The sequence below is a fragment of the Elephantulus edwardii genome, unplaced genomic scaffold (genome assembly GCF_000299155.1).
Source record: "Elephantulus edwardii isolate Elephantulus edwardi_28Jun2011 unplaced genomic scaffold, EleEdw1.0 scaffold00009, whole genome shotgun sequence".
In the NCBI taxonomy this organism is placed as follows: Eukaryota; Metazoa; Chordata; class Mammalia; order Macroscelidea; family Macroscelididae; genus Elephantulus; species Elephantulus edwardii.
Window position 1 is genome coordinate 11,510,462 of NW_006399759.1, and position 25,776 is coordinate 11,536,237.

At 46.8% G+C, this 25,776-nt stretch overlaps 1 protein-coding gene across 1 annotated transcript in view; it reads right to left on the reverse strand.

Moving 5' to 3' along the window:
* KLHL29 (kelch-like family member 29) overlaps nucleotides 1-25,351 on the reverse strand; it is a 222,519-nt gene extending 197,168 nt beyond the window's left edge. The window contains exon 1 of the mRNA XM_006880638.1: nucleotides 25,067-25,351. Within this exon, the coding sequence (XP_006880700.1) occupies nucleotides 25,067-25,351 (285 nt within the window). The remainder of the gene's footprint in view (nucleotides 1-25,066) is intronic.
* Nucleotides 25,352-25,776: the final 425 nt, after the last annotated feature.

A 25,776-nucleotide genomic window follows, 5' to 3' on the forward strand; every position in this document is an offset into this window, starting at 1 on the left:
CCCACCACCCTCATCTCCACCGCTGCTCCGGCTCAGTGCTGGTGCTTAGAAATGTTAAATAACAATAATAATAATAACACATCTGAGTGTGACGCTTTAATGGCCAATCTGTCACTCTCCTACTTTATTTCTGAGATTTTAAGAACTGTGCCCTTCCTGCACAGAACATCAGGGTGCATTTATATTAAAAAATGAAACTAATTAAAATGTTTGAAAACCATAAAGCACACCACCATAAAACAGCAGCAGCCCTATTTTTCTAGTCTTCAAAGATCTTTCTTCCTAGTTTTGTGGGCTGCCCTGATGAGCAAGCCACTGGCGGTGGGAGGCAGGCGAGGGGGGGTACATGGTGGAAGCTGTGCAGCAGTTCCTGGGCTCTGGTGGGGTGTCTAAGGGGAGCGGAGCAGGCGCTGGGCTCCAGGTGGCTGGAAGACAAGCCTAAGGTGCTCAGAAGTCAACGCACTCAATGAACAGTGATGAAACAGGAGGACTATTCAAAGGCTGAGTACAAACATCACGGTGGTTATGTTGGCAGCACCAAGTGGGCGAGGCATAGGTGGCCTCAGTGTAGGGTGGCTCGGCTGTCAATGCCTGTGACTCGACCTGCTCTTCCTTACAAACTAGACAGTCTAGAAGAGGAGGGCTCTGCACTATTCCCTCTAGGGAAGCATCCTTCATAGAAATCCACCTTCAACTGGCTGAGGCATAAGGCATTTTTCAGTCAATGAAGCACTTGTTGAATGAACAGTTGAGAAAGAACCCAGGTGATGTGCAAGATGGTGGGAAAGAAGGCAGGGTGGTGGGGACCCCGAGACAGAGAGGACCAAGTTCTATATGACTCAGTCTTGTGGCCGCTGAGTTGGAACCAGCTCAGAGCCGAGCCTCCTTTGGATCTCCAAGGCTGTAAACCATATAGAAGATTTCCTGTCTTTCTCCTGCAGAGATGCAGGTCGAGTCTAACTGCCAGGGAGACAGAGTCTTTGAGTCTGCAGGTCATCTCCCTACAGATTATGGTACCAGAACTCACCCTAGTCTATGATGCTTCTTGTTGTTATGTGTAGTCCAATCAGAACAGACTCATAGCTGGCCCTCCAGTGCGTTTTCAGAGGCAGGAAATTGCTTAAGAGGAGAACGCCCATCTTTCTCCTGCAGAATAACTGGTGGGTTCAAACCATGTGCCTTTGCCTTGGCAGTGCAGCTCCTTACCGCTATGCCACTGGAGCTCCCCCTAGTCTATGACGTTATTGTTGCTGTATACCGTCGAGTTGGAAGCAACCAAAAACTGACCCTCCAGTGGGTTTTCAGAGGCAGGTAACTGGAGGGGAAGAGACTGCCCATCCTTCTCCTGCAGAACAGCTGGTGGATTTGAACCAGAAGCCTTTGGAACTGCAGTGCAACTTCTTACCACTAGGCCATCAGAACGCCCTAGTCTATGATAATAGACACTATTATACTAGAATTTCATTTAAGCCTTGCCACAGCAAAGGTGTCTGACTCCCAAAGATGAACAAAGAAGAACCAAACAAGCCGATGCCATTGTTTAAATGCTTTACTTGGTATTTTTTTCAGATGATGGTACATTCCGTTAAGAAAAGAAAAATAGCTTCCAGGAATTTATCTTTAAAACAAAACCTGTGTCTTGTATTTCACATTCTGTCAGCACTGTTTCCAGCATCCGCCAAGCACTCCCTTGTTCACTCAGCGATGGGGTAAGTTTTTGCCTGGCATTTCCCTAATTCACATACAACCCTTGTCGAGTAGAGCTGCTGTCATTTCCATTTCACAGATGGGGAAAACGAGGCCACAGAAAAGATAGTCAACATAGCAAGGATTCCAATCCAGGGCTGCTGGTCTCGAATACCCATGCTCTTTCAACTCTTTCTCTGTCCCTCTAACCATAGGGTTACATGCCCGTCCAGCTGGGCTCCCCTGCTTCTGAGCTGGGGCTGCAGCTGGTATTTGTCTCCAATCTGAGGGCATGATGGAAGTGAGAGCTGCGGCAGGGGAGGTGAGCGGAGGTGACACCACCAAAGGGCCTTGTACCACTTTATCTTCAGGGAAAGTCTGGAATAACTGCATTTCTTTTCCTTCTATAAAGCTGAAGCATGAACGCAGGAGATTTGCAGCCATGTGAGAATGGCGGGGTGGGTGTGGACAGTGGGAGGCAGGGAGATTGTGTGTCTGCCAGGGGCTCAGAATGGAGGACCTGGGTTGTGGCAGTGGAGGTGAGGTGGACAGAAAGGAGCAGGCTGTTTAATGATGGCACTGCTAGGCGGTGATGATGATGAGGGTCATCAGGGAGAGGGGCAAAGGGGCCTCAATCTTCTGGCTTGCACAGCTGGTCCCATCTCGGTGTGCAGTGGGAGGAGCAGGCTTGGGGTTAAGAACACAGAATCTAGTGCTGGTATATGTGGGGGGTATACAAGGGCAGACATCTGGAGAAAGCAGTTGGGCATTAGGCATGAATTTCAAAGTGAAGATCTAAGCTCGAATTTCAGTTCTACCACTTACCAGCTAGACTCTCAACTGAGCTATGCCAGAAACTCAGTGTTCACGTGTGTAAAATGGAGACAATCGATCTGCTACCTGGGTTGTCATGAGAACAGAGAAGAAGCCTGTAGAGCTTGTGACCCTTGACAAATGGTTTAAAACGCAAAAATAAACATACCGCTGTCACCATAGCCACCAACAAAGTGCGGGGCGGAGCCCAGGAGAGGTTAGCGCTCAGGTTCTGGATTTGAGAAACAGAATAGGAGAAAAGGGGTTTTTTTTACCTCATGGAAGTGCAGCAGTTACTTTGCAGAGCGGCTCAGTAACCTGGGAACTTAACAGGTGAGCTACTACGTGCATTTCAATTTATTTAGTACTGATATCCATTGAGCTCAGGTAGCCCAGTGATAAGGAGTGGGGCTGTCAACCCCACCAGTTGCTGGAGAGGAGAGAGATGAGCATTCTCCTCTGGTGCAGCGAAACCTTGCTGGAGGGTCAGATAGGAGTTGGCTCCAAAGCAATGGCACATAACAATAACAAGATTTCTTTCTCTCTAACTGACACTCTCTGTCTGTCTGTCTGTCTGTCTGTCTGTCTGTCTCTCTTACACAGAGAGAGACAGAGAGAGCGAGAGAGAGAGAGTTGAGCGAGAGAGTGCATCCATATACTTTCTGAAATAAGAATCTAAGATTACAAAGGAAATATGATATTAAAAATACAGAAAAATGCTCTTAAACCCAAAGGGGCTTCACTACAGAGCCCACGTCCAAGTCAATAAAAAGTAACTTGCCTTTTCTCCCACCACTCCTTAGCTTCTTTCATTGTTTTTTTAATTTTATTTCAATAAATATATGTGTAACAAAAAAAAATACAGTGTTTTTTTAGCAAAGTAAGGAGATTTCCATGATTATATCCTCAATTCTAGAATATAACACATCTTCAATGAGTACCCATCATAGAGCAGATAAGTGTTGTTATGTGCCATTAAGTCACTTGTGACTCACAACCCTTTGTACAATAGCCCTAAACCCTGCTCTGTCCTGTGCCAGTCTTAATTGTCTCTGACACACCCATCCCGATTACCCCAGTCACTGAATCAGTCCATCTCACTGAGGGTCTTCCTCTCCTACGCTGTCCCTACACCCTCCCAAGCATGATGTCTGTCTCTAAGGACTGGTCTCTCCTTACAACATGTCCAAAGTATGTCAGACAGAGCTTCAGAATCCTTGACTCCAAGGACCAGCCTGGTTTCACTTTCTCTAAGACAAACCTCTTTGTTTTCTTAGCAGTCCATGGTATATGCAATACTCCAGCACCACAGCTCAAAGGCATCGATTCTTCTTCTGTGATCCTTAGTCATTGTCCAGCTCTCTGATGCAAAGCAAGTAATTGTGAAGACCATAGCCTGGATCAGGTGCACAATAGTCTCCAGACTGACATCACTGCTCTTCAGTACTCTGGAGAGGTCCCTGAGAGCAGATTTTCCCAATGCAATTAATCTTTCAGTTTCCTGGCTGCTGCATTATTATCCCATATCAGAGAAGAGGAAATGGAGGCTCTGAGAGGTTAAGGAATTTGCAAAAGGGCACAGGAAGTACAAGAAGAAGAGCCAGGACTCAAGTGCAGCATGAGCAGTCTGCATGTGGAGTCCGGGCCCCTGTCCTACCTCGGTAATGGCGCTGTGTTAATTAGTTTTATGTCGGGTGTACAGTGGGCTTCCCAACTAACACTGACCTGTGTGGTTGGCTAACCCACTAATGGATCCCATTCCACACGGGATCCACTCTTGCTTCAATTGCCTTTCAAACTGCATCGCTTCTTGCTTTCTCCAAAACCCCCTCAGATTCATTGCAGCAGAGTTGGAACCGACTCATAGCTGACCCTCCAGAATGTTTTCAGAGGCTGTAAGTCCCATGGGAGGAGACTGCTCCCTTTCTCCAGCCGAGCTCCCTCCTTGCTCTCTGTTGTTAGATGCTCTCGAGTCAACTACACCCTATATTGATCTTACCCTTCCCTGGCCTGTGCTAACCTCATCATCTCTGATATACTTGAGCCCACTGTTACAGTCACGGTGTCAATCCATACTGTTGAGGGTCTTCCTTTCCTTGCTCATTGGCCATACCTAACCAAATCATCTGACTGAAGTGGTTCTTCCAATAAAAATACTTTAGGAATCACCAGATGCCTCCAAACTGCCTACAGAAAAATTTCCTCAGCCTGCAGAGTTCCCTGGATGGGGAGGGCCAGCTGTGGAGTGGCTTCTGGCCAATCAGAGCCAGAGACAGTGCTCACCTGCTCTTCCTGGACCTGCAGAGGGGAAAGACCTGGGTTTCCCTTACTTTCCTTTCAGATTTCCCTGGTGGACTGCTATTTTTCCTCTGCTCTGAGTCAATTGTTAACTTTGATTTAAAAAAAAGATAAATGCTGGCCTCAGTCAAAAGACGCCCCACCCACCATCTCTTCACAGGGCCTTGTGAGTACATCAGGGGTCTGAGCTACAGAGCGTGTGATATCCGATGAAGCTCCAGCTGCTTTCCACTGGGCATCTGGACATCACAGCCCAGCAGGTGATGGGCCCTTCAAGACAGGAGCTCAGGACTGAGAGGCCCTCTGCTTAGATGGGCTGTTGGCAGGCTGGGGATTGTCCCACCCCGGAAGCAGAGGCTGAGGCCCACCTGTCAGACTAACCATGGTGCAACTGTCCTCCAGTCCTCATACCTGAGGGACTCTGAGGTGAACAAGAGTGGTGGGAGAGGGCTGCCGCTGACTCAGGGGTGCTGCTCGCCCGGGCTCTGCAGCACATTCAGGGCCTGGAAGTGAGGATTTCACAAGAAAAATGTGTACTATAGTGCTGGAAGGGGGGACACCAACGCGATGCTGTGCACTGTGTTATTAACCAGAGGCCCAATGTGACAGGGGGGTTTGAATCCACTAATGGCTCCTCACAAGTACGGTGGGCATCCTCTTCCCTACCCTCCGGTTCTGATTTACAGCTTCAGAAAGCTGATGGGTGATCCACAGGGTTGGAATCGACTAGAAGGCTTTATGTTTGAGTGCTGAACATGGCAGAAAGAGACTTTTGGAAGTGCAGCTCACATTTTAAGTTATCTTTGGATCTGCCTAGCGGAGTTCTCTCCTGGCTGCCACGTGACCTGTCACATCGATGGGTCCTATGGGCAGAGTGAGCATGAGAGAGTCTGGAATCCCAAGAAGGGATCCAGCACAAATTCAGGCACCAGTTTCTTCCTCGGTTATAGACAGTCCTTGGGTTAGGAACATCCTGTATATTACACCCACAGTTACATTGAGGCTTACTGCATTAAAAACTCAAGGTACATAAGAATGGGCTAAAGGTACATAAAAAACAGGCTCTACTTGGCAACAATATGGATTGAAGCTCAATGTCAAGAAGACAAAGATTCTCACCACTGGACCAATTGGCAGCATCAGGATGGATGGTGAAGAGATTGAGATTGTACACAGCTTTAGTTTGCTTGGATCCATAGTCAACAGTCTTGGCACCAGCAGCCAGGAAATTAAAAGGCGCATTGCCATGGGAAAGTCTGCTGTTAGGGACCTCCCCAAAGTACTGAAGAGCAATGGTGTCTCTCTGGAGACTAAGGTGTGTCTGATACAGGCCATGGTCTTCGCAATCACTTGTTATGCATCAGAGAGTTGGACAATGGCCAAGGAGGACAGAAGGAGAATTGATGCCTTTGAGCTGTGGTGCTGGAGAAGAGTATTAAGAATACCATGAACTGCTAGGAAAACAAACAGATTTGTCCTGGAAAGGGTTAAACTGGGTGGCTCCTTGGAGGCAAGGATTCTGAGGCTCCGTCTAACATACTTTGGACATGTTGTGAGAAGAGACCGGTCCTTGAAGAAGGACATCATGCTTGGGAGGGTGGAGGGACAGCACAGGAGAGGAAGGCCCTCTATGAGGTGGATTGATTCAGTGACTGGGATAATCAGGATGGGAGTGTGAGAGACAGTGCGATTGGCACAGGACAGAGCAGTTTAGGGCTGTTGTACATAGGGTCACTATGAGTCGCAAGCGACTCGACGGCACATAACAACAACAACAGCAACTTGGCAACATGCATCAAATTATTGTTATTACGGTGTTAGTAAAGATATATGGCATATCTGGAAGTGGGTTGTTTTTTTTTAAAGTTTTTGATATACAGAAGTTAACGAAAACAGTCAAGCTATTGCCATTGAGTAGGAAACGACTCCGAGCTGACCCTCTAGGGGATTTTCAGAGGCTGTAAATAACATGAGAGGAGACTGTCCCTGTTTTCCCAAAGAGTAGCTGGTGGATTCAAATCGCCTGGGTTGGTAGCACAACTCCTAACCCATCAGGTTAGCAGAGCTCCCTTTTGTATAGAGAGGAACACGATATAATTCAGATAAAAATAAACATTTGGCTTTTGTATAAAAGCTTATGTATAAAAGCAACTTAAAGACAGATTTAGGAACGACATTCATTTGTAATCTCAGGGCTGCTTGTATTACAAGGAACACAATGTGGTGCAATGGAATCCAATTCATAACACCTCTTTAATGCTTTTATAACACAATATTCACTTCTAATCTCAGCACATGACAAGTTGCCACTATTGAATTCCCATTAATATGAATTATGACTACAATCTATTTTGCCCAATATCATCTGCTCAACCTAATATTGTGGGAGAATGAATGTCACACCCTCAGCATGTTTCTGACAGAAGAGACGAGGGCAGCGCAAGGGGCGTGTCCACCTGGGCCCTCGCTCCCGACCACAGAGGACGCACCTGTGCTGGTGAAGCGGCGGGCAGGGCGCTGAAGTGCAGCCCGAGGGGAGCTGCAGGATCATGTCATTGTTTTCTGCTCAGAATCAGGCCCACCTTGAGAGCATGGGCTGTTACCACGCAGGCAGTGTCATGACAAGGCGTTATTCACAGGGCAGAGTCCTCGGGTGGTGCAAAAAGTTGCCTGGCTGCTAACAAAGGTTTGTGGCTTGGGTCCACCCAGAGGCACTTTGGAAGAAAGGGCTGGTGGTCTACTTCAGGAAAGTTAGTTATTGACAGCCCGACAGAGCAAAGTTCCAGTCTGACACGTAGGGATGGGACTTCCAAGAGTAAGATGGACGACAACTAGCCAGTTACAGAGGAAGGCTGAACAGCAACTAGTAGGTGGTTGTTGTTGTTGTTATGTACCATCGAGTCACCTGCGACTCATAGTGACCCCACGTACAACAGCCCTAAACCCTGCCCTATCCTGACCAATGAGGGGTCGCTGCACATGAGGTGCGTTGGCCTGGAGCTCAACCCGAGTCTTCTTCCTGGAAGGAGTGAATTCTACCACTGAACCAGCACTAACCATCTCAACAGCAACAATACACTCTCAGAATGACACAGAGGCCCTGAAACCCCCACCTCTGAGCAGTGAATACACCACCCCAAAGGTTTGGCTGTTGAGATGAAAGTTCTTTGTATCAGAGAGATTCAATAGAACTGTGGCTGGACAGCGGTAAAGCTGTGGGGCTGGATCTGACTCACCTGTGGTCCTGACTTTCGTGGCTGTTTCACGTCATTGGTAAGGAAAACGGTTTCTATGGGGAGCCTGCAGCTACATGATTAGGAGATGCGGCATTGGGGAGAAATACTAACGCTACATTTGTTCTGTCAGCTGTTCATTCAGTAAACTTTACAGACTGGGTCTTATATAGAGCGGCATGCCTAGGGCCTCTGACCTAAATATTTTTAGAAATGAAAGTCTTTTGAATTAGGATCTAAAGGAACAAGCTGTTCTCTGTCTGTAGTAGTCCAGAGCACATCGCCAGGCCCGGGATGGACTATGGCTGTTGAAGCTGCTGAATGTACAGGATTCGCTGTACTTGCATAGGGCCTGGAAGGCAAAGCAGCAGCAATGGAGACTGGCAGGGACTCATAGGAGGCAAAACATCAACAGCCTGGGGAGAGCTTTGCTGCCTTTCTTCCAATGCCACTCAAGGCTGGAGAACTCCAAGAGAGGGAGAAGCTGCAGGAGTGGCAGAGCACAGCAGTACTGTCTGAACCCTTGTCATTCATTTGTCTGTCCTCCACTCTTCTTGATGTTTAATGATGAGGTATTTGAAGAATTCACATATGGTCCATGCAATGATTGTGGAGAGGATCTTGTAAATTAGTTTATAAGATTCTCATTCAGCCAATTGGCAACGTCACGATAGATGGAGAAGAGACTGAGACTGTTACAGCTTCAGCTTGCTTGGCTCCATGATTAACACTCTTGGTACAGCAGCAATTAAAAGATTAATTGCATTAGGAAAATCTGCTGTCAGAGATCTCTCCAGAGTACTGAAGAGGAGTGATGTCATTCTAGAGACTAAGGTGCATCTGATCCAAGCCATGGTCTTTGCAATTACTTGCTATGCATCAGAGGAGCTGGACAATGACTAAGGATGATAAAAAAAGAATTGATGCCTTTGAGTTGTGGTGCTGGAGAAGAGTCTTGAACATACCACGGACCACCAGGAGGACAAACAGGTCTGTCCTAGAGAGGGTCAAACCAGGTTGCTCTTTAGAGGCAAGGATTTTGAAGCTCTGTCCAAAATATTTTGGGCATGTAGCCAGGAGGGACCAGTCCTCGGAAAAGGACATTATTCTTGAAAGGGCGGGGGGATGGCATAAGAGATAAAGACCCTGGATGAGATGGATTGACTCAGTGAGGGGAGTAAAGGGGGTAGGTGTGTCAGAGACTATAAAGTTGGCTCAGGATAGAGCAGGGTTCAGAGCTGTTGTACATTAGGTCGCTATGAGTTGCAAGCAGCTTGATGGCACATAACAACAACAACATAAGGGTTATATTCAACTTGATGGCACTTCCAACAAGAGTACTCCTTGGAAGGAGCTCTGGTGGTATAGTGGATGAAATATTGAGTGGCCAACCAAAAGGTTGGTGGCTTCTCTGGGACAAAGATGAGACAGTCTGCTCCTGCAGATTTACAGCCTTTGAAACCATGGGGGACAGTTCTACTCTGTCCTATTGGATTACTGTGAGGTGGAACGAACTCAAAAGCAGTTGTTGTTGTTGTCAAGTGCCGTTGAGTCATAGATGACTCATAGTGACCCTATGAATGAAAGACCTGGACACTTCTATAACTTTTATCATTTCTCCAAGTTATTTCATAGAGTTTCCAGAGGCAAGCTGTTTCAGAAATGGATGCCAATTGGTTTTTATATGTTTCTTAGAAGTAGGTAGTCAGTCACTCTACCTATTTGATACATTGTCCTGAGGCCATTAACCATGACTGTCACATAATATTTGAGTTTTAAGCTGGGATTTTGGGGGTATTGAGTAGCATCCTGCAAACATCATGTGAGGTTGTGGCAGGGACAGCTACAGCTCTTGCATGTACTTCAGAAAGCATGTGGGAGCTGGGGTTGCATTGTCTCTGGAATTCAAGTGTTTCTGCAAGACTGCAGAGAATTACTTGGAAGGGGCTGTTCATAGTGAGCTGGGTGGTGTAGCTCTGTTAAAAGGCATCCATTCCTTCATTCTGCCCACTGTTTCTACTAGTGTACTGCTCTGTGTAGGGCGGCATGACCGAGGACGGCTTCCAGTCCTTCTGTGTCACCCTGGGCAAGTTAGTTACCCTCTTCCCTCTTGTCTAAAGTGGGGATATTTTTAATGAAGACTAAATAGGCTACTAGGTAGCTCTGCTGGCTTCATGGTAAAGAATTGTACTGCCAATTCAAAGGCATGTGATTTGAATCTACCTGTGGCTTCATGGAAGAAATATGAGGAATCTCCTCTCCTGTGATCTGTTGTTGTGTTGTTGATTGCCTTCGAATAGAGCACGACTCAGAGCGACACTATGAATGAAAGGCCTGAAGCCCCTCTGCAACTACTGGCATTTATCAAAGTTCAGAGTTTCTAGAGGCATGTTGTTTCGAAAGTGGATGTCAGTCCTGCTTCCTGTGATCTACTGCCTCTGAAAAGCTGTTCAAGGGTCAATAATGAGTTGGTTCCAAGTCCATGGTACATAACAACAATAAGAAGTAGGTTACCAGAATGTTTAAACCTGTGCCTGCACAAAGTCAAGTGCTGTAAGGGTTGCTGCTGTTATTAGGTATCATTGAGTTGAATATGACTCACAGTGACCCTTTGAACAACAGACCTGAACAGACCTGCGCCCTGTGCCATCCTCATCATCTCTGACACACTAGAGTCCATGGCTGTAGTTATTATCAATCTGTCTCATTGAAGGTCTTTCTCTCTTTTGCGTAATCTCCACCTTTCCAAGCATGTTTGTTTAAATAAACAAATGTGAAAGGCTATAAAAAAAGCTGTAGGCAAATGTAAGACATATCCTAAAAAAGGGATTGAGAGAGAGGGTTGTGATACAGCGAGTCCAAGCATTTGGGAGACAAGAGTGAAGGATGTAGGGCAGAGGTCATAAGGATGTAAAATCAGTGTTTCCAACATCACAGCAAAAAATGGGACACAAGTCCTCTTAGCAAGTCAACAAAGGCTTCACTCTGGCTCCCCTTGTGGGTCCCGTCTTCATTTCATTATTCTTATAGAAGTCTACGGAAACCATTCATTCTTGGAGGCTGCTCAGTTACTAGGCAGGTGGAGATAACAGCAAAACACTCCTCCATTCTAACCCAACAATGCTGTTATTTGGTGCCATCAAGTTGTTTTTGGGTCATGTTGTTCTTGTTTGGTTGGGTGGGCTCCAACTTATAGTGACTCCACGTACAACAGAACAGAACAGAACCCTGCCCAGTCCTCCACCATTCTTGCAATCCTTGCTGTGCTTAAGTCCATTTTTCTTTAATCAAGGGGCCAATTTCCATCTGCTTTAAGATCTTCCTTTCTTTATTGACTTATTACTTTTCCAAGCATGATGTCATTCTCTAAGGACTGGTCCCTCCTGATAACATGCCCTATATATGAGATGAAGTCTCACCATCCCTACTTCCAAAGAGCACCCTGGCTGTGCTGCTTCCAAGAAGTACTGATTCTTTTGGAAGTCCGTTCTTCAACATACATACAACAAAATCAAACAACTACCCAACAATAGGTACTAAACAAGACTAAATATTTATCAGTATAAATTAATTGGTCTTTCTTCACACATTAATGGAAAATCTCTGTATGCTAGGCATCTCATGGAACGTATATAGTTCACAGCCCAGGAAAGTGACAGGTAGACTACATGGGTAGGTAGCATTGTTGCTGGCTGGCTGTAATTGAGTCAGCTCTGAAATGTGGCAATAATGAAATGAAACGTTGCCCTCTCCTGCTCCAGATTCATGATCTTTGACGTGTTTAAGTCCAACCCACCTCACTGAGGATTTTCTTCTTTACCATATGTGGTGGCCTTTGGTGGTGATTGGTCTTTCCTGATGACATGGCCAAAATAAACAAGATGACATCTTGCCATTCACACTTCCAGTGGCATTCTAGTTTATTCCTTCTAAGACTGGTTTGCTTGTCCTTTTGGGAGTCCATGGAATATTCAACATTCTTTGCTAGAACCACAGTTCAAGTCCATCAGCATTTCACCAGTCTTCTTTTTTCATTGTTCAATTTTTGCGTGCCTAAAAGGTGCCTGAAAAGACAATGGCTTGGCGTAGGCTCACCTGAGTCACCAAAGTGACATTTTAAGTTTTCTGCACTTTAAAAAGAAAAGGTCTTTTGCAATGCAATATGTTGTTTGATCTTTTTTTCCTGTTGCCATGGGCACTGATTATTGTTCTAGGTAAAATGAAACCTTTAACAACTTAAAAAGACAGGGTAATGATGGGCAAGGTCCAGTGGTAATTAATGTTATAAAACAAAAGGCATGAGAATGATTGTATGAAACACAATATGAATTAAGAACTGTCTGAAATACAATGTATGTGAACTTTGTAAGCAAATCAAGAAAAAAAAATTAAGGGAATTGAGAAAACCCCCCTCTAAAAATGAATAAATGATAAAATTTAAAAAATCAATGGTCATTTATTATGATGTTGTTTATTGGTCCAGTTGTGAAAATTTTTAAGTTTTCTTTATATTCAGGTCTAATCTATACAGAAGAATAGGAACCATATAATATTATAATAAAAGTATAAGCAAGAGCATTATGAGGATAAGAGAAAGGACAAAATGATAGTATATTTCCTCCACATTTTAGGCTGTTTGTTGTATGAAGAACAGTAGCTTTTTTTCCTAGGCAAGCAAGACAGTAAATGGAAATTCTAGGGAAAAAAGTATCAAGTGCAAAGCCTTGGAGGCAGAAAAGATCCCAATTGTTTGCAGAAATGGCAGGTAGAATCTCATTGCTGAGTGGGTTGCTAAGGTCTGAATTGTGCCTTCCCAAAATATGTGTTACAAATCCTAAACTCCTATACATGTGGATATAATCCCATCTGGGAATAGAGTTTCTTGTGATATTAATGAGGCTATGCCAGTGCAGGTTGTGTTTTAAGCCAATCACTTCTGAGTTCTAAAAAGAGTCTATTAGGCACAAAAACAAGGACAAATAGGGGAAGACTGATGTTATGTGGAAATCTCCAAGGAACCAAAAAACAGAAGTTAAAGAAGACAAGCTCCTTCTTCTTAGAACTGTTGAGATGAGAGAACGCCTTCTAGAGCTAAGGCCCTCAGTTAGAACTTCCAGCTTCCTAAACTGTGATCAAAGACATTTCCGTGGACTAAAACCACTCATGCTTGCGATTTGTGTTACAGCAGAGTGACGATACTAAGACATGGGGTGGAGTGAAGCTCCCAGATGGCCATGTGGATTGGGACTTCACGTGCTGGTGGATTTTTTCCAAACACAGTGGAGTGCAGGGATAGGAAGCTGGCATTTGGGAGAACCAAATGATAGCAGAATCCTTGTCACCGGAGCGAGTGCTGGAGTGAATGAATAATTAAGAACAGGTACTTACAAAGGTCACTGCAGCTGTTTTGAGGAATCCATATGCCGGGCAAGGCTGGGGAGATGGCGGCTGAAGCCCTGCATGCCTTTTATTTGAAGCAGTTCATACAATGGATGTGGCTGGTTGTTATTTATGTTTTTGTGGGGTTTTTTGTTTGTTTTGCACACTAAGAAATGTATTGGCTCATAAAGCAAAAACAAACAAAAAAACCAAATAAAACCCCAAAACAAAACCCGAGGCATGCAGGGCCCAGCATTAGGACTCTGGTTCCATATTTCTGGCATCTTCTTGTTCCTTCCATTCCTTGCGTGCTGGATTCATCTTCAAGCTTATCGCATGATGCTTACAGCGTCTCCAGTTATCAGCTGTGACTACATGCAGGAAAACGTAGGACTATCTATTTTTCATGACCTTTTCTTAGAAGCAAGAAAACCTTTCCCAGCATCTTCCGCAAACCAGGTCACCCTCACCTTGCACTGGTCAGTGGATCACATGATCTAAGCCAATCAGGGCTGCATTTCCCACCTTGGGTTTAGAATCTTCATCACCTCAGCTGAGAATGAGGGCTGGGGAGCCTGGTCCTCAAAGCTTGGGAGACAGTGGCTGTCTGGAGAATTAAGGCTCGAGTAAAGCGGATGTTGAGTGAACAAGCAGCAATAGTCATTCTGACTTCAGTGTTAGAACACTAGAGGTTCAGTGTTAGAATTCTCACCTTCCAGGTGGATGATTTAGGATTGATACTAGGACAAGACACTTCAAGTGCAGCCACCACAGATCTCTCAGTGGAGGCTTGCATATATGATGCCAAACAGATTGCAAGACAGATTCCAAATCCAGATAGGCAAGGAAGAAAGGCCTGGCAATCTATTTATGAGAAGCAAGTCAATGAAAATATCACAGATTACAATTGACCCCTCAAGTTTGTCCTTTCTGCCCAGCAATGTTCAATGATTCAGAGCTATGCTTTAAAGGTAAAGAAATCAAATCTGAAAAGGTGAGTGACTGGGATACTCACAATACAACGCACCCCTCTATACCTTCCATCAAGCCAAGACCAGCCTGTTGGCCAAGAGGATCCCATGTGGGCTTGGATTCCTACTCCTTCAGGTGTGGACAGACCTAGAGGAAGGGACGGCAATGGAGACATCCCAGGCCTCTTTCTACAAGATCACCCTCAGGGAGGGGAGGGAACACTACTTGCTGGCTGGCTCTCCCTTCAGGGACTAAAGAGGGCAAGAGTATAGGGTCCGGGAGATCAAGCTTAACCTAAGACCACTGAGCCTCAGAAGCTGGTTTAGCAAGGGAGGCTACTGTGCAGCGCACAGAAGAGCATTTTCCTTAGCGACTTTGGCAAATGGCAGCCGGCAGTTCAAATAGCAAGGGAAGTGCTGAAAACTGACTTCTCCTATAGAGACAGCACACCTTGCTCTACCCCTGCTCCCACAGACTTCTTGGAACAGTGGTAACTAGTTACTTTCCAGGGAGCACTGGTGGTTATGGAGGTGCACTGCAACCCCAAGACAGTTAACTCGAATCTACCAGCTGCTTCGCAAGAGGAAGATGGGTAATCTCCACCTGTGTGATTTACAGCCTCGGATGAACTTGATAGCAACGAGGGTGACGGAGCTGCTGTCGAGTCAGCTCTGACTCCTGTGAGCCCACGTGTCTGGAGTAGAACTGTGCTCCACAATGGCAGTGATATTTTGAAAGCGGACCACTAGGCCTTTCATCCAACATGCCTCTGGGAGACTCTGAAAAAACAACCTTCTGGTTAGTAGTCCAGGGCTTAACTGTTTACGCCACCCAGGTGCTCCTGTTTAAATGGTTCCAGGAAGGAACAAAGTGTTCGCCCATCTCCTGCTATGAAGCAGAAGAGGGGGAAGCTGGGAAAGCAGGAATTTTACTCGGATCAATAGGAAAGGAGCCTCTGAATGCATACTGATGCCCTGCCCACACGCTTTGCTGAGTTCTCAGGGCTCTTTATTTACCAGAGGAAAATGAGGTTTCTCGCCTACGGGTACTAGAGAGGCAAATTCACAATGCAAATTAATACGCCACAACTAGTTGAAATGGAAGCCAGAGCAGCACATAGAATTCTCCCAAGCCTTCATTTTAGGGCAGCGAATGGAGTGTTGAAACTGATTGATAATGTGCTAAGTTAGATCAGCTTATCTCTGCAGGGACTTCCACAATGGCTCTTCTCCACAGCATTACGCTTTTGGAGGATTCAAGCAAATTTGGCTGCTGGTCTCAGAAAGAGTAAGTAAAACAGGGGTAGGGTCAGTCTGCATTTGAAGGAAATTGTCTTCAGTGAAATTAAACGAACTCTGTGGGCACTGATGGTGAACAAATGATAGGGAGGACATTAAGCTTTCCTTTTTGTGTTTATTTCTCCAAGTTATTTTAATCCTTACAGACAGCTTCTGGTTAACAAATGGGCTGGGTTCTGAAAGTTCATTTGTAATTTGGCTGTTTAGATGTTGGAACACACTTTCCCAATAAAAACAACGTTATAAATGGTGATGAGATTCCCAGGCTACTTCTCTAAAGCCTACTTAACCCGTAATGGAGTTAAAATACTGTCCTTTTGCAATGGAAAAAAGCCCCAACAACCTGTTAATTGCAAGATGAGTAATTAAATGAAACCAGGAAAACCATGAAAATGGAATATGAAAAAGATTTATATTTATTTGGATGATGTGTCTACAGAAAAACCAATTTAATTTAGGGAAAAGAGTCAGCTTTTAGAAATGGAACAAATTTTGTCCGATGAGGGAGACAGTGGCATCAGGCTGTCTGATTTTGTGACTACTAAATATTTGTACAATGCCTCATTCTAGGTTCATCAAGAAGTCTTCAGCCAGATTTTGACCTCCCTCGTGGATTTCTCACAGGAAGAAATTCACTAGTGGAAGAACTTCACAGAGACAGTTTTCCTGTGATGATAGTTTGCAGACTAGCACCCTAACATCCTGGAGAATATTCTTGAGAACTTCAATGTCCTATCTCCGGCCTACTGGCAAGGTCAGTGTTGGAGTTTTAGGTCTGAGGATCAAATTTTAACTCCTAGAGGATTCTTTAAGCATTCTTGGAAAGTATCCCGGGGCTAGCCTGACAGCTTTCTCTCCAGCAACACAATCCTTGATGGGTGCCTTCTTTCAAACAGCACTCCCCTAGTCTTTGAGTGGATGAAGTGTGTGGATGAGTGTGTGCATAGGTTAGTGGAGGCCATACACTGATTCCCTACACCAGGCCTTGAAGAAGAGATATCCAGGACTTTTTTTATGATGTAAAGAAGCCTTGTCCAGAAGTCAGATTGTGAAAAACTGCTAGCTGGATACCACCAGCAGGTGGTTTTAAAGGAGAGGGATCCATTTGAGTTCTGGTGGTACACTCCATAAGGACCTGTGCTCCTAACACCCAAAGACAGGGCCCCTGGGTCATGGAGAAGCCACCAGATGCTCTGAGGGAGAAACATAGGCAATTGCTTCCTGCATGATTTATAGCTCCAAAACCCCCCTGGAGGGCCACCTATGAGTTGGTTATGACTTGATGGCCATCAGTGAGTGAATTAAGAGTGTTGGAAATATAGGGGGTTAGACTGCAAAAGGAGTTCCTGAGTGTCCCAAATGGTTAAGTGTTTGCTTATTAACCAAAAGGTAGGCAGCATGGGCCTACTTACAGGTACCGTTGAAGAAAGCCTGGTCTGCTTCCTAAAGGCCACTCTGGAAAGCAGTTCTATTCTGCAGGACCTGGGAACTGGAATCGTGAATTGGAATCCACTTTCAGCATGGATTACTAGTTATACTGCACACACATCACACGTTCTTCCTACTCTTTAAACCTGCTCTTTTGCAATGTGATCTTGCAGCTCCTCTCATCAAGGGTGGAGTCTACTTTCCCCACTCCTAGAATCTGGGAAGACCATGTGACTTTCTTTGGCCAATAAGACTTTAGCATACATGCCTCAAGCAGAAGTTTGCAAAGCACTTGAACAGACAGTTTTTACTCTCAGGCCCCTAAGACTATGTGTGAATTGGCGTGACGTGAAGAAGAACTGAAATGCCTTGGCTAACAGTTTGCCCATCAAACACATGTGAGTTAGACCATCCTAAATCATCTAGTCATGAGCCACCCCTGCAGCTGATAAGAGACATATGGGAGATCCACGCAGAGCCAAGCTATGTGAGTACAGCTCAGAACTGACCAGAAGCCCACAGAACATTGTTCTTTGAAATCACTATATTTTGGGGTGGTTGTTATATGTTGTTTTTGCTGTGTACTGTAGAGTTGGAACTGACCCACAGCTGACCTACCAGTGGGTTTTAAGAGGCAGTTAGTTGATTGTGAGGGAGAAGACTGTCCATCCTCCCACATGGCAGCTGGTTGCCTCAAACTGCATGCCTTCAGGATTGCAGTGCAGCTTCTTGCCACTAGACCACCAGTTGTGAAGCAAAAGTAATTTATATGCAAACGGTCTGTAGCCAATAGTGTCTACTTTGCAATCCATAGCTGCTTTTTTGTCCTATCTATCTATCTATCTATCTATCTATCTATCTATCTATCTATCTATCTATATCACAAGAGATCATTTTCTCCCCTCTCTTTGTCTCCCTGAATTAGTCATTTAAGTTCAAATCACTTAGATCGATGCTCCCTCAAAATAGGAGGCTTCTGGAAAGAATGCTTTGTAAATAATGACATTTTTCAATTTGGTACCCACTTGGTGATTGACAGGTAGATTTTCAGTCAATGATAATAAGACAAGAACCATGGTTCCATTTAAACTGCAGGCAAACTCATTGGCTCAGTACTAACATACACAAGTTGTCTCACACCATGTTACCAGGGTCTGATAATTTCTCACAATGGAAATCACCAATTTCTGTTCATAGAGCAAGAAAAGTGTCCCAGATAAAAATCACTTGCAGGCTGGCAATTCACCATGAGAGGGGCTTGGGCCATTCTCCCACCTGATTCCCGCTCAGCAGGCATGGTTGTTCACTGTGAAATCAGAGGCGAGGGAAAAGAGGTTGGCCACTCATTCTGTAAGTGCACAAAAGCATCTTTCATCCATTCACACAGGAGCGGAGGGGCCCATCACATGGGGCTTACTGGTCATTTTCACAATGCTCCATGGGACTTCCAAATCTCCCGTGGAGGAGCGACTTCTGGTAAAGCTACAGAACACCAAGAAGACGCTCATTGCTAAGGTCCTCTCTATGATTACATAGGCACAACCTCAAAGACCTGCATACTAATATTGCTCTTGTTAGCTGTGGCAAGTTGGCCCCTCCTGACTCATGCATTTCAGAGTAGAAATTTCCCTCAAGAATTTCTTATCATCATCTTTAAGGAAGCAGAATGTCAGGGCTTTTGTTCTGTGAAAGCTCCGGATGGGTTTGAACTATTAACTCTTAGGTTTTTGCAAACTGTATGCCATCACTCGGGTTCCTTCAGCAGCTCGTAAATGTAAAAAATGCTGTGTTTGGCATTCTAACAGAGTCTGTGGGTTTCATGACCCCTTTTGGGCCTCCAACACAGACCATGTTTCTCGGCTTCCCCAGCCTAGATTTCTTTTCAAGGGCTCAGCTTGGAGGAGCGATGGGAGTCCCGGGCTGCCATCGTGACCGGTTCAGCATGAGTGCCTCAGACCAAAAGGAAAAAAAGCCCCCAACACATTTCACAGACATCAGGGAGGATTCTACAGAGTCCATTCTTTCAAGAACAAAATTGCATTTTATGAAGCCGTCCCTTTTCTGTTTCATCTGTCAAGCAGGTTTGCTGAGAATAATTTAAATTTCATGCAGCAGCAACTGCGGGGCATTGGTGCTTCCTCCTCTCTCACAAACAGGCTTCACTGTGCAGTTGCTTTTCTGCTTCTCAGCAGCACCCTCCCCTTGGGAGCTTGGCTGCCTTGAGTCCAGAGTGGTCCTGGGGGCTGGCAGGAATGGGGGTGCTGTGTCACACTGTCTGAATCCTTCGGCCTCATCCCATATACCCCATCAGCCAGGGCAGTTCAGCGAGACTTCCTTCAGTCTACCCAGAACCCGCCCACCATGGAACTGGCTTTCTCCCAAATGCACAGATACTTGGTCTGACCCAATCTGTAGTTTAACTTGTAAAAATGAACTTTTATTGTGTGCTTACCACATGGAAGGTACTATTCTTGGCTTTTCTAAATGAAAAGTAAGATAAAACCAAAATAAAACTGGAAACCAAATCCACGGCTATTGATTGGCTTCCAGCTCACAGTGACCCTTCATTGGGTTTCTAAGACTGTGAATCTTTACAGGAGGAAACAGCTCACTTTTCTCCCTGCTGGTGGATTTGAACCACTGACATTTGGTTTAGGAGCCCAACACAATACCGCATTGTGTCACCACAGCTCATGCATCCACTTATCCAATCCTCATAATCACCTAATGGGGGGAAGGTTCCATTATCACATTATAGATGGAAAAGAAGGTTCTGATGGCATACCGTGCAACAGGTCAGGCTGCTGATGGAAAGGTCAGTGCTTTGCCATTCTGAGGAAGATGATGGGCAGTTTTTTCCTATAATGGTTTACAGCTTCAGAAACCTGCTGGAGTGTTGTCATGAGTTGGAACTGACTTGGTGGTAGGGGGTTTGGGTGATAACTAAACAAAAACAAAAACAAAAAAAAAGAAAAAAGAAAGAAAGAAAATTGGAAGCTCAGAGGTATACTTCATTTGCAAGAGGCCCAGCTGGGATTCAAACTCAGATGTGCTAACTCAAGAGTCCAAGCTCTTATGAGGTGTGCGGTTTTCTGTCTCCATGATCTTTAGTCTATGCTCTCCACTCTATATAAGACAAGAGGTAAATGTGCCTACTTTCTTCCTTGAAATGCAGGTTTTTTTTGCTGTCAGCTAGTTGGATGAGAGGATGGGAGAAGTTACTGTAATGATGCTACAATGATGGTTGCCATGGTGAATGCATTATGCCAGGCAGCAGCGTGGGGTGGAGAAAGGAGCGGGTCCAGGCTGCTTCTGTTTCTAGCTCACTAGGTGACCTCGGGCAAGTCGCTTTCTTTTTCTGGACCTCCTCGCTATCCTGACCTACAAAATGAAGAGGCTGGACGGCGCAGTCTCTCTGCTCCTCTGGGCTGTGGGAATTTGTGTCCTGGGTGGAGGGGGCTGGTCTACAAGCTGATCCAGACTCCTTGGAAGAAGAATGTGTATGTGTGTATGTATAAGTGCACTTGCATGTGAGCATGTATGTGTGTCTGAATGGCCTAGGAGTCCGTGCTTGTCCAACTAGCTTTTCATAAAAAACATGCAAAAACTCTGCACGCCACAGGCAATGAAAAAAACAAACAAAAAAATCAACTCAAGCCTGAAGGCACCAGTGACAGAAAGAATCGTCATCACCTCACTAAACCTCTAAACCAGCTGCTGGGAGCACAGGCAGGCTGCTACCCCAGAGCACTAGCAGCATCTCCACATGGCTGGGCAGAAGGTAGATCCCAGCACTACAGGGGACCTGGCCGCAGGCTCACAGAGCTGGGAGGACAGGCTTCTCTGCCCTGATGGTGATGACATGGGATGCGGGTCCTCAAGAGTCGCAGGCATGCTCCGGCTCCCAGAGTGGGTGACGTAGGCCCTGCTCCCTGCCTGGTCAAGAGGAAACATGAAGGTCTGATGATATTGACACTTAGCCTCAGAGTTACCTTGACGGAGGGACCTTCCTCTGAATCCTCAGGGTGGCTCTAGCCCAGTGTGGCACTAGACCCTTCACTGAAGAAGCCAGGCCAACATATCCCAGCAGCCTTTGCTACACTCAGGGGCAGCAGGCACAGCACACAGAGGATCACACTAGTCTGCTCTTAGCTCCTCTTTGGTTCTCTCACTCACCTACCTTCACCCAGCGTGGAATCCTGCTCTCTTTACATTGTGGATTTTCCTTAAGGAAAGGGCTCCTAATGGAGAAATGTTTTATACATCCCTTTAATTGATCATCTGGCTTCCACAATAGTGCTGACTCTTGTTCAGGAAGGACCTACCTGGTGCCCCCCTCGCACCCCCAATTCTTACCTACTTCACATGGCTACTCACTTTTGGCTCCAACCACTCCAAAACACAATTTTTCCCCCAGCCCCACCTGCTCAAGGCCAGGTTCATGTTGGTCATCTGAGGACTTGTCCCCTCAATGAGGTTAGCAATGAATAACTTTCCTTACAGGGCACGGCCTTGCCCCATTGACCTCACCAAGACAGCAGCCACAAAGATGACGTTGGTGATGACAGCTCCGATAAAGGACGAGCATGTGCCAAACTGTTCTGTCCTGAACTCTTTTCTGTGTGTTACCTCGGACAGTCCTCACGTCAACTCTAACAAGCAGGCACTACCATTTACTCACAGGAGGAAGGTGAGTTCTGGTTTTTATTTTTCCATCTAACAATATGTCAGTTGTTGTTGTTGTGTGCTGTGAAGCTGGAACTGACCCATAGCTGACCCTCCAGTGGGTTTTCAGAGGCAGTAAATGGCATGAGAAGAGACTGTCCATCCTTCTCCTGTGGAGCAGATGGTGGATTCCAACTGTGTGCCTTTAGGGTTGCAGTTCAGCTTACTACCACTAGGCTACCAGAACTCCTTAACAAGGGTCAGAGTTGGGTTCAAATCTACACAGTCTGGTTTCAACATCTTGCTTTATTTTATCCACATCATTAAGCTGCCTTTGCCAATAACTCCACTAGGGGAGGCATTCTTGGGCCATTGAATCACACGGTCTGGCCACAGATCATTAAACACTGACCATGATCTCCCAAGGGCAAGAGTCAGACCTCAGCTACTCCATAAATACCTTGTGTTTTGATCAGAAAATTCACAGATACCACAGTTTGGGCCTGCTTATCAATTGAGGAAAGAGCCCTGGTGGCATCGTGTGTAACATCTCAGCCTACTAACAGGAAAGTCTGCAGCTGGAACCCACCAGCTGCTCCATGGGAGAAAGACGGCAAGTCTCTTCCCATAAGGATTACGCCCTCAGAAGCTGATGATGGGAGGTCCCTGGGCGTCAAAACCTGTTTGAAAGCAGTGACAGTATCAGCTGATGTGGTACTAACAGGGGGTCATACAAGTAGGCATCTATGTGGGCAGTAGCTACACCAGAATGACAAAAGGCATTGTTGTCCCAATTTAATAATGTACCTAAATGGAATGCTCAACATTAAGAAAATGCTCAACATCAAGAACATCAAGAGCCAATTGGCAGCACCATTATAGATGGAGAAGTGATTGAGATTGTTAACAATTTCAACTTGCTAGGTTCCACAAGCAACACTCCTGGCACCAGCAGTCAGGAAATAAAAACACGAATTGCATTAGGAAAATCTTCTGTCAGGGACCTCGCCACAGTGCTGAAGAGCAACAATGTCAGTCTAGAGACTAAGGTGTGCTTGATCCATGACTTGGTCTTCATAATTACTTGCTATGCATCAGAGAGCTGGACAATGACCAAAATGACAGAAGAAAAACTGATGCCTTTGAGTCCCGGTGCTGGAGAAGGAAATTGAACAGACTATGAACTGCCAAGAGAACAAACTGGTTCATTCTTGAGAGGGTTAAACCAGGCTGCTCCTTAGAGGCAAGGATTTTGAAGCTCCATCTCACATACTTTGGGCATGTTTCCAGGAGGGACTGGTCCTTGGAGAAGGACACCATGCTGGGAAGGGTGGAGCAACAGCGCAGGCGAGGAAGACCCTGGATGAAATGGATTGACAGAGTAACTGGAGTAATGGGGGTAAGTGTATGAGTGATTGTGAGATTGGCTCAGGATAGAGCAGGGTTCAGAGCATAGGGTTGCTATGAGTCACAGGTGATTCTATGGCACATAACAACAACAACAACTGGAATGTAAATTGTTAATGTGCTCAGTTGCCATCTGACAGACGGGAGGACAGAGTTCATGCAGAGGCACCTCAGAATAAAGGCCTGGCGATCTCGTTCTGAAAGTTCACAACTCCCTATGGAGCACAATTCTACTCTGAAACACACAGGGGAGCTGACTGGGGGCACCTTGAAGGAAGCTGCCGTGGCTGTTGTCCTCCCCTCGCCCTGTGCACCCAAGTGCTCCCAGTAGTGGAAGAATCTAGGGTGAAAGCAGACACCTTGTTGCCTTCAACAAGTCCTTGCAGTTACAGAGGGGAAATGGAATTCAGTCTCTAAGTCACGTGCCCAAGAGTTGGCTGCCCTCACAGGCTTGAACTTTCTCCTCATCCCGTCCCTGCCACGCAGCCCAGCCCTTGCCACAGCTGTTGTTTTCTATTTGAGCTGGGTTCCTTCCGATGTGGTTTGGGGCTTGGCCAATGGGAGAGAATGAGTACTGAGCCGCCCTGGAGCAGAGCAGCTCCGTGGGCAGGGCTGCCCTGAGGGAGGGGCCAGCAGTGCCAAATTCCTTCTGTCCCCCGTCCCGCCCCGGCCTTGGCAGAACCGAGTCCCCAGTTCCAGGAGCAGTGGTACCAACACTAACAAGGCATCCATCCTTGAGAGGAAAGACACCATCAAGTGAGCCTCCCAGGCCCAGCCTCCCCCTCCCACCCGCCGCCTCCGGCAGTCAGATTGAGAAGCTGCCATTCTCCATATGGCCAACAGCTGGCCTTGCTGAGTGCTGCCAGATGTGGGCAGCAGAGCCAGCCGGCTGGCTCCATTGGGCAGAGAGGTCGCACATCTGGAGCCGTCCTGGGGGGCTGGCTTCCGGTCGAAGAATGTGTTTGGCGAGTCTGGGAGGGGAGCAGGTTGCCCAAATAACTCCCCAGCTCCTCTCCCTCATCCAACATTCCTTCCCTTCCCGCCTCAGTGGGGTGTTGTTTTCCTAACAGGAAAATAAAATCAATAAGGCGCTGCAGCAAGATGTCAGGGCGCCCCAAGTTGGCCCCGAATAGCTCCATTGTGCTGGGCATCCACCGGGCTCTGCTGCTGGCAGAACTCAGCGGTTATTAATGGGAAACGGGGCTGAAAGCGAGTTTTGAAAATCACAGAGACAAAGGCGGCAGCACACCTGGAGTGCGGCTTTGGAACACCACAGACACCTCACAATGGCCAGGGCCAGGGCTCCCCTGCCTTTAACTTGCCCAGCGATGTTTATAAAAGCAGCAAAGTGAAGACAAACCCTGGGCAAGTGTACACATCAGCACTGGGAGGACTCCTGGGGGGCCACAAGGGGACCTGTGAAGCCCCTGCTGGGCCCAGGAGGGAGTGTGGGGCCAGGGAGATTTCTGTGGGATGGCCTGGTCCCCTTTCTTGGGGACTGAGTCTGGCCACACTGCTCTCCATAGTTCGTTCAGGGCAGGGCCCTTGTGCCCAGGGGATGGGGTCAGAAGCCCACACAGCTGATCACTGGGCACCCTATAGAAGGGAGCCCAGCAACGGGTTCCTCTGAGCTCCCATGCCTCAGCGCCCGCCCTCCACTGCCTGGTGGGGCTGATACAGCACGGGCCTGATGGGCTGAAGTTTGTCACAATAAGAGAGTTGGAGAAGAAAACATAATCCTAACTGTAGCCCAGGTTGACCCTGAGACCCGGTTCCCAGGCCCAGCTCCAGGGCAGCTGCATTCTGGAGATTGGAGCTCAGTGAGCAGGGGCCCTGTGGAGCCCCATGATGGGACACTGGGAGGCCTCAAGGGACACCTGTACTTACCTTGGTGGTGACAGCGGAGGCAGAGCTGGCCACAAGGCTGGTGATGGCCTCACTGCTGCCGGTGGTGCAGGGAGCAGGAGCTGTGGCTGGCGTGGGCAGCCGGGAGGGCACGACGGGCAGTGGCAGGAGGCCGGGCCGGGCACTGAGGCTGCTGACGGTGGCCCCGCCGGCACCGGCGGTGGCGCTACAGATGCTGGTGGTGCCATGTGTGCCGTTGGCGCTCCACTCTCGGCGGTCCCAGCCCACCCGGTAATCTCGTTCGAAGCGGCTGTGATGCCGGGACATCTCGCTGGGCAGCGGCTGCTTCTCCCAGGCAAACAGAGCACGGACCTGCCAGCACAGAGCAGAGAAGAGCGCTGTTTAGGGAAACTGAGGCTCGATTAGGAGGCAGGAAGGGTGCCACCACAGTCAGCACCACTAAGAACCCTCTCTGGCAAAGGGCTTCAGAACATTAATGCATATTCACAAGTCCACAAAGCATGTGCTATTATTGTTATTATTGTGTACCACTGTGTTGGAACAGACACGTAGCTGACCCTTCAGTGAATCTTAAGAGGCAGTTAATCACATGGTAGGAGACTGTCCATCTGTCTCCCGCAGAGCAAGTGGTGGATTTGAACCCTGTACCTTTGGGTTGGCAATGTGATCCCTTACCACTAACCAACCCCATTTCACAGATGAAGAAATATGATCCCACAGCAAAGATGCTG